This window comes from Triturus cristatus, chromosome 3_1, assembly GCF_964204655.1.
Source record: "Triturus cristatus chromosome 3_1, aTriCri1.1, whole genome shotgun sequence".
In the NCBI taxonomy this organism is placed as follows: Eukaryota; Metazoa; Chordata; class Amphibia; order Caudata; family Salamandridae; genus Triturus; species Triturus cristatus.
In genome coordinates, this window is record NC_140583.1 from 34,173,528 (window position 1) to 34,190,018 (window position 16,491).

The following is a 16,491-nucleotide window of genomic DNA, read 5'->3' on the forward strand; positions in this document are numbered from 1 at the left end:
TCCACCCAACATACCACCAAGACACCGTCCTATGTCCGCAGAGCACTTGACATTATTGCAGCAAGAAGTACTAAGTATGCTGCAAAAAGGAGCCATAGAGCTCGTGCCCGTGGAACAGCGAGGGTCAGGGGTGCACTCTCTGTACTTCTTAATCCCAAAAAAGGACGGGTCACTCTGACCTATACTGGACCTCAGACCACTCAACCAGTACATTTTGTCAGAGCATTTTCATATGCTCACCCTCCAGCAGGTTCTGCCGTTACTCAGTCAGGGAGACTTCCTAGCAACACTAGATTTGAAGGATGCATATTTCCACATACCCATACACCCATCACACAAACACTATCTCAGGGTCACTCTTCAGGATCAGCATTATCAGTTCAAAGTACTCCCTTTCGGAGTAACAACGGCACCCAGAGTCTTTACCAAGTGCCTAGCAACAGTGGCTGCACACCTACGGAGACAGCACATTCACGTCTTCCCTTACCTGGACGACTGGCTTGTTCAGGCAAAGTCAGCCCAGCAGTGTGCCAGCCACGTATCCCACATCATTCACCTTCTTCACAGTCTGGGATTCTCACTAAATTATCCAAGGTCACATTTCAACCCGCCCACGTACGGCAGTACCTGGGCGCGACCATAGACACTCTGGTTGCCAAAGCTCAGCCACATTTAGCGAGAATCAACAGCATGCAACTGCTGATAAAAAAGTTCAAACCTCAACACTCCCTTCCAGCGCGAGTGTTCATGCAGTTGATAGGCATGATGGGCTCCTGCATCTTCATAGTCCCGCACGCGAGACTACATATGCGCCCGCTTCAGGAGTGCTTGGCACGTCAATGGAATCCGACTCAAGTACAGTTGAAAGACCTAGTGTTGGTGAGCGGTCGGGCATACAACTCTCTGCATTGGTGGAACCCACACAACCTTTGCAAGGGCCGACCGTTCCAAGAGCCTGTTCCACAAATAATACTGACGGCGGACGCGTCTCTCCAGGGATGGGGAGCTCATGTACTCAATTACACAGTGCAGGGACTATGGACGACACAGCAACAGAAGATGCACATCAACCTTCTGGAACTGGCAATGAAGGCATTCAAAGTACACTTGTGCAACAAAGTTGTGTTGATCCGGACGGACAACATGACTGCCATGTACTACATACAGAAGCAGGGAGGAACACACTCTCCACAGTTGTGTCATCTGGCTCAGAGCATGTGGAAGTGGGCCATTCAGAGGCACATGTTCCTCATGGCGGAACACCTCCCGGGCAAGGACAACCAGATGGCGGATCTGCTCAGCAGACACAGCCACTAAATGCACGAGTGGGAGCTACATCCATCAGTACTCCAACCGTACTTCCAGCAGTGGGGTCATCCAGAGATAGACCTATTCGCCACAAGGGAATACGCAAAATGCCAAAGCTTTGCCGCCAGGTTTCCGCATCCACAGTCGCAGGGCAATGCAATATGGATGAACTGGTCAGGCAAATTTGCGTAAGCTTTTCCCCCAGCGCCATTAATACCGCTAGTGGCACACAAAGTACGGCAACACTCAATGACACTCATCCTGGTTGCTCCAATGTGGGCACGCCAGCCATGGTACACCACGTTCCTAGAACTCCTCGTGGTGCCTCCTCAAAGACTGCGGCTAACACCCAAACTTTTAACACAGAACCATGGCGAAATTCAGCACCCAGATCCGCAACAGCTGAACCTGGCGATCTGGCTCCTGAAGTCTTAGAGTTTGGCTACCTGAACCTGCCTCCAGAATGTATGAGTATCATCAAGGAGGCCAGGAGACCCACGACCAGAGCTTGCTATGCGGCTAAATGGAAAAGGTTTGTCATTTACTGTAAAAACAATGACATTAATCCGCTGGACGCATCCATTCAGAACATCATCTGTTACCTGCTACACTTATACCAATGCAATCTAGCATACAACTCAATCCGTATACATCTAACCGCAATAGCGGCCTATCTTCAAAACAGGCAACACCTCTCTTTATTCAGAGTGCCTGCCATCAAAGCCTTCTTAGAGGGACTCAAACGAGTGATTCCTCCAACACACCCACCGGCACCAGTGTGGAACCTAAATGTGGTCCTCACCAGATTGATGGGTCCATCCTTTGAACCTCTACATTAATGTGAGATTCAATTCTTCACCTGCAAAGTAGCTTTCTTAGTGGCAATCACTTCGTTGAGAAGAGTTAGTGAACTCCAGGCACTAACCATTCAAGAGCCATTCATACAGGTTCACGCAAACAGGGTTGTACTACGTACCAACCCCACGTTCATGCCTAAAGTGATATCACAGTTCCACATGAATCAGACTATTGAACTGCCTGTTTTCTTTCCAAATCCAGAAAATGTCGCAGAGAGAATGCTCCATACACTAGATGTAAAGAGGGCCCTCATGTACTATATAGACAGGACACAGGATTTTAGGAAAACAAAACAACTGTTCGTTGCCTTTTCTCCACAACACAAAGGCAACACCATTTCCAAAGCAGGAATAGCCAGATGGATCGTTAAATGTATTCAAATTTGCTATGCAAAAGCTAAACGCACATTAACGATTCCTCCCAGAGCCCACTCAACACGAAAGTTAGGGGCGTCCATGGCTTTCCTGGGGAACATTCCTTTAGAGGAAATATGTAGAGCAGCCACATGGTCCACTATACATACATTTACTAAACACTACTGTGTAGATGTGCATTCAAAACAGCAGGCAGCTGTAGGACAGGCTGTTCTCAAGACCCTTTTTCAGACTGCTGCAGCTGGCACGGGCAGCCGCCGCTAATGGAGGGACTGCTATATAATCTATGCACAGATATGAATTCAGCAGCCCACATGCCTCGAACCGAATATGCTACTTACCAGTATGCATCTGTTCTTGGCATGTAGGGCTGCTGACATTCATATCGCACACCCTCCTCCGCGGCGCTTGTAGCGGCTGCAGCAATCAGAATTACTGTATAGCATGGTCATCACTTACTGTATCTACTCCATCACTGCCACAATGGCGAAAAACAATCTAAGGATGGAGAGGATGCACATGCGCACTGTAGTCCAGGGGAGGAGCCACCTATCTCGTGATACTTCGAAGACTCTTCCAGGACAACAATGTGCAATCATCCGGACCCAACACTAGGCGGCGATCTATGCAGAGATATGAATGTCAGCAGCCCTACATGCCAAGAACAGATGCATACTGGTAAGTAGCATATTCGATTCCGCTCTCGGTCCAGAGAGTGCCTCACCATTGGCCAATGATGGAATGACTACTCTATTTACATAGGGCTTTGGTTCCAATCGTCTCTAGTTGCTTGACATCCATTTGCCTGCAGAACACTGGATCTGGTGAGAGGATTCCCCCAGGAGAGAGAGACTGCAGACAGCCCTAGAACACATCTCTTTCTTTAGCTTATTCACAAGATGGTGGCCAAGAGGCTGTGTCATAGTTCTAATGCACTGAGACCAGTCTAAGAGCAACACCTGATACATCTCAAGAAGCGCTTCCTTTCTACAGCCGGGCCACAGGTGTGCAACGTCGGGGGCATTTCAGACAAATGCTTTGCCCTAATCTGGTCTCAGCCGTGAGGGTACGACTACCAAAGAACCCAGTCCTTTTGTAGACTGGATGGGGAAAGGAGGGGCTAGCTTCTTGAAATCCCCACCCCCCCTCCTGTTTCTTGGACACACGTCCATAGAATGAGAGGGTTGAGGAGGTCTTCAAACCCGACCATTAATGCAGGTTGACCCCAGGGACATGGTCTTAATTCTTGAACTGAACTTTTGCACATGCACACCCCTTTATTCTTGGTTTTTCCTTACACATTGAACAATGATTTTTGTCTCATTCTCTTCATTCATCGTTTAGTCCTTCCCTATCCCCTCTCTTCTCAACACTTTTCCCTCTGCTACTCACAATCCTATCCCCATGCCCTTGTTTCCTTTCCTCCTCTCTCACTTGTCCTTTGGCTCAGTGTTTTCCTTTTTCAACTGTGAACACCCACTTCTTGCCCATTCTTCTCTCGTCTATCAGTTCTTGATTCCCTTTCTTGCTCCCCACCCTTGTTTCAACTCTGCTTCTCTTTTGTTTTTGCAGCCTCACTTTAGTAGGCGACATGAAGGCCTTGAACCGGAGAGAGCGCTCGGAGCTGAGGAGGCGAAGCATCTTGCTGCTGTACTACATGCTGCGTTCTCCCTTCTATGACCGATATGCTGAGTAAGAGCCTGCTGTCTTACGCTGTTTCCTCGCAGTGGGGTCAGGTGGGGGGGGGGGGGGGGCGGTCGGAGAAGAAGGCTGCGAGACTGGGGCTTTTGTTTAGTGGGAGAACACATCTCTGTTTGGGCTATGCCCCATCTCTGTGATTGGATGAAGATCCAGAGGGAAGGATGGTTGGTAGTTCCCTCAGTGAAACCAACTGTTCGAGGCATATGAGCTGCAGATCACACACTTAGGATAGATCGCCATCTGGTGTTGGGCTCGGATGCTTGCAGGTTGTTGTTGTCTTCGGAAGAAGTCTTTGGTCACGAGATAGGTGACTCCTCCCTTGGACTACAGTGCGCATGGGCATCCACTCCATCCTCAGATTGTTTTTTTCCGCCATCGGGTTCGGATGCAACTTTTCCACTCCAGTAGAAAACTTCAAAAACAAGCTTTCGAAGCGAAAAACTTTTCTAAAACTACATCGAGGCACCTTCACTCGACATCGAATTCATCGGACCGGTTCCGGACGTCGACGCGGGCGATTGGACCTATCCGCGCCGTAAGGCCTACGGCTCATGGAAAGGACGCCGTTTAAAAAATGCCCCCAGTGTGGAGAAAAATTCCCACACAGTGACCATCATAAGGTCTGCAACCTGTGCCTCTCACCGGATCACAACGAGTCCAGCTGTCCAGCCTGCGCCGTATTTCGATCCAAAAAGACCATTCGGGATCGAAGAGCTCAACGCCATATCATGGCACACAGACTAGCCCCGGAACCAGAGAACATCTTCGATGAGGGTCCCGATGTCCCCGAAGAAGATTCCGAGGAACTTCAAATTATCTCCGAAGCAGACGACTCAGACGACCCCATTACTCCGGGGCAACGCGCGAGTAATACTGCCCCTACCCCAACCCCTCCAAAACCAAAGGCATTGGTCAAGACTTCGCCAGCTGACCCCAGTCGAGACCGAAAACACCATTCAGAAGCCCCGCTTTCGGGCTCGGCTCTGAAGAAACACAAGCCTTCCACTGGCTCGGGCCCGAGCAAACCACATATCATTGTGCCTTCGGCACCGAAGACACAAGACCTCTCGGCACCGAAACCGGCTCCGGAACCTTCGGCACCGAAAACATCGAGGCCCATAGACAAGCCGGCACAGAAAGCTCCCAAGCCTAAAGACTCAACTTCGGCACCAAAACCTTTATCGGCGCCGAAACCTTCATCGGCACCGAAACAACCGGCTAAGGACTATAATACACCTCCTAAAGCCAAAGACTCTACCGATCGCCCAAAACCTCGATCGGAACCGAAAAAATCGGCGCCAAAGTCTGTTCCTCAAGACCAAGAACTTTTCCACCCAGATCCAACACAAAAAAGGATCTCTATTAATCCAAAAACTGGACATGTCACTGCTGTACCTTGTAGGAAACGGAAACCGGATACAACACCTGCCCCAGTTCCTATAAATAAGAAGGACTCCAACATCCCCAATTCCTCCTTCCTCTCCTGTTCCACCTCCTACCCCACCCCCTCTGCCTACACCACCACTACCTCTACCATCTCCATTACATACACCACCCCCACAGGATGATGATGATGACCTAGGGGGCGGGGGTGATCCAGGTGATCCGGATGATCTTAATAATTTGTTCACAAACCCAGATACTGTACCATTGGACGACTGGGCATACCCTCTCCCAGATATGCCTGACCCTACACCATATCCCTCCAAACCATCACCTCCAGATGACCACCTGGGGTTTGGACAACTAGTGCACAGAGCAGCGCTTTATCATGGCGTCACCATGCACTCCGATGCACCTGAGGAAGACTTCCTCTTAGACACCTTTGAACAGTCTCAAAAGTCAGTTCAAATTTTACCCATGATTAAAGGGGTCATAAAACACGCCACAGAGGTGTTTAAAGACCCCATACGGGCCAGGGTACTTAACCCTAGAATTGAGAAAAAATATAGACCTGCCCCAAAAGACCCTTGTTACATCAAAGGGCAGCTCCCTCTGGATTCCCTGGTCGTTTCCAATGCAAGGAAACGTGCCAACTCCCAAACTACAGGAGATACACCGCCCCCGACAAGGAATCCAAACTATCAGCATCAGGCAAAAGAGTAGCAGCACAAGCCGCTAATCATTGGCGTATCGCCAACACTCAAGCCCTATTGGCACGCTACGATAGGGCTCACTATGATCAGTTAGAAGACCTGATACAACACCTACCAGACCAATACAAGGCCCAGGCAAATGACCTTATACAAGAGGGAAAAACCATCTCAAATGCCTCAATTAAATGTGCACTTGACGCCGCAGACACTGCCTCTAGGGCAATAAATACAAGTGTACTCCTTAGACGCCATGCATGGCTACGCATTTCAGGCTTCAAGCCAGAGGTACAAACAACCATACTTAGCCAACCATTTAATCAGGAACAACTGTTTGGACCAGCAGTAGACACTGCACTTGAGGAAATGAAAAAAGACACAGAGACTGCTAAATCTATGGGAGCATTGCAGTCTCCACAACCTCGTGGCTCCTTTTGACGCTCCTTCTACAGAGGAGCCTCCAAGAATATGGGAGCAGACACCTCCTCCACATTCAAACCCTCTACACAAACATCCCCCAGTAGAGGACATTTTAGAGGAGGATATAGAGGAAACAAAACCAAGGGACGAGGTCGAGGCAGTACCAACACTCGTACCTCACCCGTCACAAAACAGTGACTTTCCTCCACTCCCCCCAGACCATTCCACTCCAGTCGGGGGAAGACTCAAACAGTTCCTACCGGTCTGGAACTCCATCAGAACAGACAAGTGGGTAAGACAAATTATCCAGTATGGGTACTGCCTGGAACTCACCACTACCCCCTCCACACATTCTACCCAAGCAGCGCTATATGTCACCAGACCATCTTACGCTCCTCAAACAAGAGGTGCTTTCATTGCTGCAAAAACACACAATAGAACCAGTTCCCTTACAACATCAGGGTACAGGAGTATACTCACTGTACTTCCTAATCCCCAAAAAGGACGAGACGCTCAGACCAATCCTGGACCTCAGACTCCTAAATCAGTACATAAACTCAGATCATTTCCACATGATCACTCTTCAACAAGTACTCCCACTACTACAACAAGGCGATTTCCTTGCCACCTTAGACCTCAAGGACGCCTATTGTCACATCCCCATGCATCCTGCTCACAGGAAGTATCTAAGATTTGTGGTGGACGGACAACACTATCAGTTTACAGTCCTTCCATTCGGGGTAACAACTGCGCCCAGAGTATTCACCAAATGCCTAGCAGTAGTAGCAGCGCATCTCAGGAGACAACAAATTCATGTCTTCCCATATCTAGACGATTGGCTCATAAAAGCCAATTCATTCAACAAGTGCATCCTACACACTCACCAAACTATTCAAATCTTACACAACTTGGGATTCACAATAAACTATCCCAAATCTCATCTCCAACCCTCCCACATACATCAATATCTGGGAGCCACCATAAATACCTCCAAAGTACTAGCACATCCCAGCCCAGCCAGGATAGCCAAAATACAGGCTCTCATCGAAAAATTTCAAACCCAACACTCTCTTCGAGCAAGAGTGTTTATGCAACTCATAGGCATGATGGCGTCATGCATCTTCATTGTGCCTTATGCAAGACTTCAAATGCGTCCCTTGCAAGAATGTCTAGCACGTCAGTGGAAACAGGCTCACGGACAACTGGCAGATCTGGTGTTGGTGGACAGCTGCTCACATCGCTCTCTAAAATGGTGGAACACCATAAACCTGTCCAAAGGCCGGCCGTTCTTAGAGCCTCTTCCACAGATAGTGCTGACAACCGACGCATCTCTCACAGGATGGAGAGCCCATCTCCTAACACCACTCAGGGCACATGGACCACTCAACAGAAAGGGCTCCATATCAATTACCTGGAGCTATTGGCAGTGTTCCTAGCACTAAAATCATTCCAATTACATCTCCAGAACAAAACTGTCCTCATCCAGACGGACAACAAGACAGCCGTGTATTACATACAGAAACAAGGAGGCACACATTCTCTCCAGCTGTCCCAGCTCGCACAGAACATTTGGAGATGGGCCAGTCCCCAGAACATATACCTGCTAGCAGAACACCTTCCAGGAGTTCACAATCAGATTGCCGACCTGTTGAGTCGACAAACCCAATGGATCCACGAATGGGAACTACACCCACAAGTCCTACTCTCATTCTTCCAAAAATGGGGCCAACCAGGCATAGACCTGTTCGCCACACACGAAAACGCAAAATGCCCAACCTTCGCCCCCAGGTTTTCCCACCCACAGTCGAAGGGCAATGCAATATGGATGAACTGGTCAGGCAGATTTGCGTACGCTTTCCCGCCTCTCCCACTCATTCCATTCGTGGTACGCAAACTCAGGCAACAGTCTCTCAAGCTGATACTAATAGCTCCCACATGGGCGCGTCAACCCTGGTTCACAACACTGCTGGAACTCTCTCTAGTTCCACACCAAAAACTGCGCCTCTCCCCGTCCTTATTAACCCAGAACCATGGAGAAATCAGACACCCAGATCCACATCAACTGAACCTAGTGATCTGGCTCCTGAAGTCCTAGAGTTTGGTTATCTCAACCTACCACCAGACTGCATGAATATTATAAAAGAGGCCAGACGACCTACTACTAGAGCCTGCTACGCTGCAAAATGGAAAAGATTTGCCATTTACTGCACTAACAATGATATACGGCCACTGGATGCATCCATCCAGAACATCATTTGCTATTTACTACACTTGCAAAGATGTAATTTAGTGTACTCATCCATACGTCTTCACCTAGCAGCATTAGCTGCCTACTTACAAAATCGACAACACTTGTCATTATTTAGAGTACCAGCGATCAAAGCCTTCATGGAAGGTCTTAAAAGGATTATTCCTCCCAGATTACCACCCTCTCCAGTGTGGAACCTAAATATTGTTCTCACAAGGCTCATGGGTCCCCCATTTGAACCTCTGCATAAATGCGAACTACAGTTCCTTACATGGAAAGTAGCGTTCCTCATTGCTATCACATCCCTTAGAAGGGTAAGTGAGATCCAGGCTTTAACCATACAAGAACCATTCCTACAGCTACACCGTAACAAAGTGGTTCTTAGAACAAATCCTAAATTCCTACCCAAAGTCATTTCTCCATTCCATCTTAACCAATCAGTCGAGCTACCAGTGTTCTTCCCAAATCCAGACTCTGTAGCTGAAAGAGCTCTTCATACCTTAGACGTTAAAAGAGCCCTGCTTTACTACATTGACAGAACCAAACCATTCCGCAAAACCAAACAATTGTTTGTTGATTTCTCTCCACCACATAAAGGCAACCCCATTTCCAAATCCGGGATAGCCAGGTGGATAGTTAAATGTATCCAAATATGCTACCACAAAGCTAAACGCACTCTAACAGTACCCCCTAGAGCGCATTCCACACGCAAAATAGGGGCTTCCATGGCATTCCTAGGAAACATCCCCTTAGAAGATATTTGTAAGGCAGCCGCATGGTCTACAACACACACCTTCACTAAACACTACTGTGTTGACGTGCAAGCCAAACAACAAGCTTCTGTGGGTCAGGCTGTCCATAAAACGTTATTCCAAACTGCTGCAACTGATACAGGTGACCACCGCTAGGGGAGACACTGCTATATAGTCTATCCTAAGTGTGTGATCTGCAGCTCATATGCCTCGAATGGAATATGCTGCTTACCAGTATGCATCTGTTCTTGGCATGTAGAGCTGCAGAGCCACACACGCCCACCCACCTCCCCGGGACCTGTATCTGTTCCAGCATCGTCTTACTTAGAGATTACACATGGACATCCTTTCTTATTCTTACACACTCCATCATTTCCAATCATGGCGAAAAACAATCTGAGGATGGAGTGGATGCCCATGCGCACTGTAGTCCAAGGGAGGAGTCACCTATCTCGTGACCAAAGACTGCTCCCGAAGACCACAACAACCTACAAGCATCCGAGCCCAACACCAGATGGCGATCTATCCTAAGTGTGTGGCTCTGCAGCTCTACATGCCAAGAACAGATGCATACTGGTAAGTAGCATATTCCTTCCTAACCTTGCTCTGGTTGGTGGCATTCCTGTGATGTTGTTTTGGTGTCTTTTCTTCAGTCTTCATGGGGTGGGTGAAGGTACATTTTCTGTTTTTGGTCAAGGCTGATTTTCTCGAAGATCTGGAAGGTGGCCTCCTGTCAGGTATCTACTATCCAGTTTTCGTGAAGTGCGTGTACTGTTCTTCTCTGTGATTCACTCTGATGTTCTTGGGGTGAACGGGGTGAATTTCTGTTGTAGCGTTGCATGAAGCCGTCTCGCTTGTGACTGCTTTTGAGGCTTCAGCATAGAGGAGGCGTCTCTGTGAAATGTTTGAGATAAATAGAGGTGGTTTCTCGTTGATATGGCTACGGTTGGCCGCCTTTGGTTTGAGGTGAATGAAGAGGTTTCTTTTTAATAATCTCTCCGCGACCTTCTTGAGGAGGTTGGAAGCAACTTGTCCGATGATCTCCAGGACCATGACGTGTTCCCCTTTGGTGTTGAAGTGCGTAATTAAGACGCTTTCCCTGATTACTGAGGTGTACAGAGGTCGATTTCCTGGTGGATGAAGGCACCTGTGGTCTTCACAGCCCAAAGAATTTAGTTGTTTCTGATGATAAAACATATCTAACTTCAGCCAAGAATGAAGACGTGACCGTGTCTTACACTGGATTAGCAGAGTCTGACAGTATTTTCTTGTCGCTCAAGGTGTGGTTCTCATTTCATTAATATCATTTTCCATTGTTCTGTAGCTCCATAGTCTGGTCACACCTGACATTGAGTATCGTGACATCTCTCCGGCATCGCAGTTATAATGCTAGTTGCCAGTACGACAGTGTGTTACGTTCAAGTCTACGTGCCTCCGGCGCGTAGCCAGATCTTCTTGTTTCATAAAAACAGGGTTGAACGATACCACACGTGGCGATCGAGTTCGAAGGTACATGACCCTTAACTCTTCTTTGGCCGCTAATGTTGTCCATTTGCTTTGTTTTCATTATGTGGAGGAGCCGTAGTAGGCCCTCTCGCGGTTACACAATGGTTGAAGGGCTCCATTTTTTTCATTCCATTGTGAAATATTCAAATATTTCAGGTTCTGCCAGAGATGATGGAATGCAGAGCAAATCAAACATCCACCCCCAGTCAAGAGATCTGGGTTAAATCCATCGTTCTTTTGCCCACCGCGCCATTCCAGTTCAGACCTGGCCATATGCAAATCAGTCTTGACCCTGTGCCTCATGGGAACAGTGCAGCCCGAACTGCCAAGCCAGAACTTAAGAGCATTATTTTGCTGAAACAGCAGCGAATATTTTGTATGTGCATTAGAAATGCTTGACTGAGGCACAACTCCGTACCAGATGCAGTGTGCAGCTGTGTACTCCGCTGGAAAGGGCCATTGAAATCTGGTTTTAAACTCTGTGCCGTTAATGGCTCATGTAAATTCAATGTTTAATAAAAATCTAGTTGAATTGGTATATGCCAGGCAGTGCCTCGTATGTCGGGGTGCTCCGAATGTGCCTGGTAACACGTCCTACCTCCATCTTCCGGTAACCCTCTCTTCCCCCCTGGTACCACCGGCGAGCTCTCGCCTTGATTCTGACCTCGGTTGCATCCCCTGGGCGAGAGTCACTGTTCTTCAGTGAGACACAGCTCGCCCCTCGCTGTCACACACGGATGTGAGTTCCTAGATTGGGGAGTGGTGCCCTTGTCTTTGCCGTGTCAGCCGTGTGCTCTGGGCTGTTGAAAGTCAGGAGGGTGAAGGTTTTTTCACAGGGTGTTTGCCTCAGATGTGATCTTGTGTAGAGTAAAAAGGTGTCCCTTTGATGTGGTCGTTGACAGCGGTTCTAGAACGGGCGCTAAGGAGGGGGCTACTAAGATCTTGGGATCTGTAGTGTTTTACATCATGGATGGAAAATATATATCGTGTTCTAGAGCAAAGTCTTGCGAGTTGCTGGTGTCGCATTCACAGATATCATAAGTGACTGGCATTAGCTTGGCGCACGTGCTCTTCAGCCGAATACTTGATTACTTAGGGATGGGACTGTTGTTGCTGATGCAAGGTCTTTGTTGAGATAAGACAAGGACCCCCTTGGTAAGTCAGTGTCACCTCCACGTCTATGCGCATGTCATGTACACACGTGTATCCGCATATAACGTCTGCAGGAGGAATGAAAGGTTTACTCACCTCCTCTCTCTTCTCTTAGGGCCAGAATCCAGTTTCTCCTGCGGCTGTTGGCAGACTATGTGCCTGGAATCGGCTTCGTGGCACGTGAGTAAACCCCATTCAGAAGAAGGCAAAGGGCTAAATGGTTGCGAAGGGGCATTTGGGCACAGGGGACATGCGCTGCTCAGGGGCGAGAGTAAGCACAGCATAGAAGGGGCGCATGGGGGAGCGCAGTTCACAAGGAGGCGTAGAGAGCAGAGGCTCAACTAGAGTCAAATTGGGGGGGGCTAAGAAAAAATTTCGGGGGGGGGGGCTGATTCTTCAAGTAAAAGGCAGAGTGGAGCTGCAGGGCTGAAAACCATCAAAGCATCATTAACAAGCAAAAGGTCTTTTAAAGACCTGTGAAGTGCTCGGGTGCGGCTGTGCCCGGGAAGCTCTCTCATCTCGGGCAGCCAAACACGACGGGGGCTGGGGGGCTGAAGCCCTTTTAGTCCAATGGGCGTTGCGCGCCTGGTAGAGAGTCACCGGCTGCTGAGTCACCTGGGGGTGGTACGTGCAGCAGAGGGATACAGATTGGTGCAGTTTGTCGATGGATACATGGATCTACGGGCCAGTCCTTAATTTGAGCCGGTAGTTTTCTGCGCTCGACACCGGCACTTAATTGTGAGCACCTGCGCTTATGACAGTCTGCCACATATGAAAAGTCTTTTTTGCAGTCGCAAACGGCCCGATTCGTTCGTAACATCGAAAAAGCAACGAGCATTTGGCCCTAGATGAGGCCAAACAAGCGTCCGGACCAACAAAGAGGGTCTTGTCTCTGTCCTGATACAAGAGTTAGGCGCCGCCTCCAAGATGCATAGAGGGGGAAGCAGTCTTGGGGCAATGAATATCTTCTCTTTTGGAGAGTTTCAGATAGAAATGTCTGATTCTTCGCTTTACGTGGGTAGTTTTTAGTCGCTGTTCTGTCCGTCAGCCCTGTAGCTTAGCACCTCTCTCGGGTTCAGCTGTGGATAAACTGTGCAGGTCTGCAAATAAGACGAGGATTCTCCCCACCAGTGCAGCACATGAATCACAGCTGCCAAGAAGAATGAAAGAAAGGATAATAGAAAAAGGATGCAGAGGGTTAGGTCCAGCTGAAACTGGCGGGCCAGGCCCCTGCGCCTCAGAGACCTTCATGGAGCCGTACCCTGCTCAAGCAAGCAGCACAGCCGGCCCATAGGGGTCCCACCCCTGCAAAGATCCGTTGAGATATGTCTCCCCTCTTTGAACCCCAGGAGTATGAACCGAAGATTAGGCCCCACCGCACCAGAGGTAATCTGTGATATCTGGCCCGTAGGTGTGGTGCACCAGAGTACTCACCCATGAGCCCTTCCAGCCCTTCAGAAACTCCACCAGTGTTCATCATTCGTGGAGCGTCAGGTTTTGAGCAGCTTAAACTTCCCAAACTTTATACAGTTATTTAGCATTTTTACTGCAAGGGGCAGGGTTTTCTACAGTCGGCTTATACTGTCCAGCAGTAAGCTTCAAATTGATGCTTTTAGGAGGTTTGATGGTCACCAACTTATCTGCTGGTTTTCCAACGCATGTTAACCCTGTCCAGGGACAGTTCCACATCTGTGACCCCGCTAATCCACTCCAACATCTCCTTCAAGTACGTCTGCACGGACTGTCGAGTGTAGTGGGGTTGTAAAGTAGTACGCCTGCACTATCGAATGTGGCGGAGTTGTCAAGTAGTATGCCTGCACAGACTATCGACTGTGATAGGACTGTAAATTAGTACGTCTGCACTGACTGTCGAGTGTGGTGGTGTGTAAAGTAGTACCCCTCCACTGATTAACAAGTTTGGCGGGGTTGTGAAGTAGTACACCTGCGCCATCATGTGTACTGGGGATCTTAAAGTAGTGCGCCTGCACTGACTGTCAAGTGTGGTGGCAGTTGTAAAGCAGTCAGACTGTCGAGGGCCGTGGGGTTGTAAAGTAGTATGCCTGCACTGACTAACGAGTTGGGTTGGGTTGTAAAGTAATATGTCTACACTCACTATCGAGTGTGGTGGGGTTTTAAAGTAGTACGCCTGCGCTATCGAGTGTGGTGGTTGTAAACTAGTATGTCTGCCCCGACTATCGTGTGGTGGGGTTGTAAAGTAGTATGTCTGTACTGACTGACTAGTGTGGTGGGGTTGTAAAGTAGTACGCCTGCACCACTTTACAACCCTACCACCTATGATAGTATGTCCTTTTTTCACCACAGCTCCAGGGTAGCACAAGTTCCCACGGAGGGCCACACATGCTCCGGATATGACGTGGAGAATATTGCCACGTATGTGGAATCCTAAAAGCCTGTCTCGATTTTTCACCACAAAATGTCCTTACAAATTCCTTGCTCCATAACTCAACAGAGACGGATGTTCCCTTCCCTGTTTCCCAGTCTTTTTGAAACGTACAGGGCCCTTCGAATGTGCCCCTAGCGCTATAATTTCAAAGCCAGCCTCTTCAAATTCCACCAAGGGCTTCGGATTTTCACTCATTGTCCGTCCTCTGGGACCACCTTCCATCCGGAGGCCGGGTCTGGTGGCTGAGTGCACTAATGCGTCCACGGTAGGGGCCTGTGTTTGACCTCATGGTCACAGGTTCAAATCCTGGTGGGGCCTTTATCATCGGAGGTCGATAAAATGAGTACCAATGAGTTGGGTAACAATTAACATGTTATTTAGCGCCAAGATGCCCTTGGGTGAGCAAGTGCTTTACTGATGGACGGAGTGCTGAAACTTTTCAGACACTCACCCCAGTCACAGATCTGGGTTTAATCTATCATCATTCTCCTGCTCACTAACCCACCCCAGTTTGGACCCAGCCATTTGTAAATCAGTCTTGACCCTGTGCCTCATGGGAGGTGGCTCGCCCACCACTAATTCCGATCCATCATTCCTTCACACACCCTGACACCTCAGTTTGAACCCACCCATATTCAAATTGGTCTTGACTGCTCCAATAGGAGCAGTCTAACCCCAGCTGCCAACGAGGGGGCTGCGTTCCAAGGACCAAGCCGGTTCGGCCACAGAGGGGTGCAGCCACAAACCGCACCCACGTGCAGTAGTATCCGTCAACCATGCTGTACATGTAAGCAGGCCCAAGGCAGTAAAACCTGGACTATTGGTTGAGAACTGCTTGTCTGTGTTTCACGGTTGTGGTCCTAGTGCTGGCACAGGTTCACAACTGTGCTGATGAGTTTGTACTCAGTCTGTGCTAGATGGACCTAACGAGCGTCTATCCGGCAGAGACCCGGATGTGCACCATTTTGCATGACAGTCTCTGTACACACATGTGGACGATGTCTATTTAGCATGACTTGCCCCAGGATCTTTGCATCAGCATTGAGGAGTGAGATGGGTCGATAGGTACTACAATGGTGCTGATTCTTTCTCCTTTTCAGAATCATGGTTATTAAGACCTGTAGTGTTGTTGGGCAGCATTAGGCCATCTGTTGGGCACAATAGAAAGGCGATGCAAGATAAGGCATCCGAACACGTCCACATGGTTGGTGTAAAATACATTGCAATGAATCTACTCTCCTCAGTTGTTTACCCCCTTTCCGGATTTAATTGCTCGGAACACCTCTCCATCGGAGACGGAAGCATTGATGTCTGTTTTCCAACCCTGTCCCAGCTCGCTTCCTATTCCTCGGGTAAGCCTTTGCCTTCTCTTCCGTTCTAAGCCTGATTCTTTGGAGAATCCCATCCTGTTGCTGCTCACGTAGTTCTGTCGTATGAATGGAGTCCAATCTTCACCCTTTTCATAGTATTTTTGCTCCAAGAATCCACTTCTGTACAGCTTCATCTATGAGTTATGCGCAGTTTGCATATCAGCAATCTTAAGACTGGGACGGGGCTGATTTATTTTGCGGCGGACAGAGGTATTGCAGTTAGGGCGATGGAGTAATTTACTCCACTGCCTTAACTGCACCTCCGCCTGCTAAATCATGAAATGACCGCCAAGCTGACGTCATTT

At 48.7% G+C, this 16,491-nt stretch overlaps 1 protein-coding gene across 1 annotated transcript in view; it reads left to right on the plus strand.

Annotated features, from left to right (window-relative positions):
• The window catches only part of PEX16 (peroxisomal biogenesis factor 16), a 117,710-nt gene that overhangs the window by 88,369 nt on the left and 12,850 nt on the right, over positions 1 to 16,491 (plus strand). The window contains exons 9-10 of the mRNA XM_085646704.1: positions 4,113 to 4,232; positions 12,528 to 12,592. Of these exons, the coding sequence (XP_085502830.1) occupies positions 4,113 to 4,232; positions 12,528 to 12,592 (185 nt within the window). The remainder of the gene's footprint in view (positions 1 to 4,112; positions 4,233 to 12,527; positions 12,593 to 16,491) is intronic.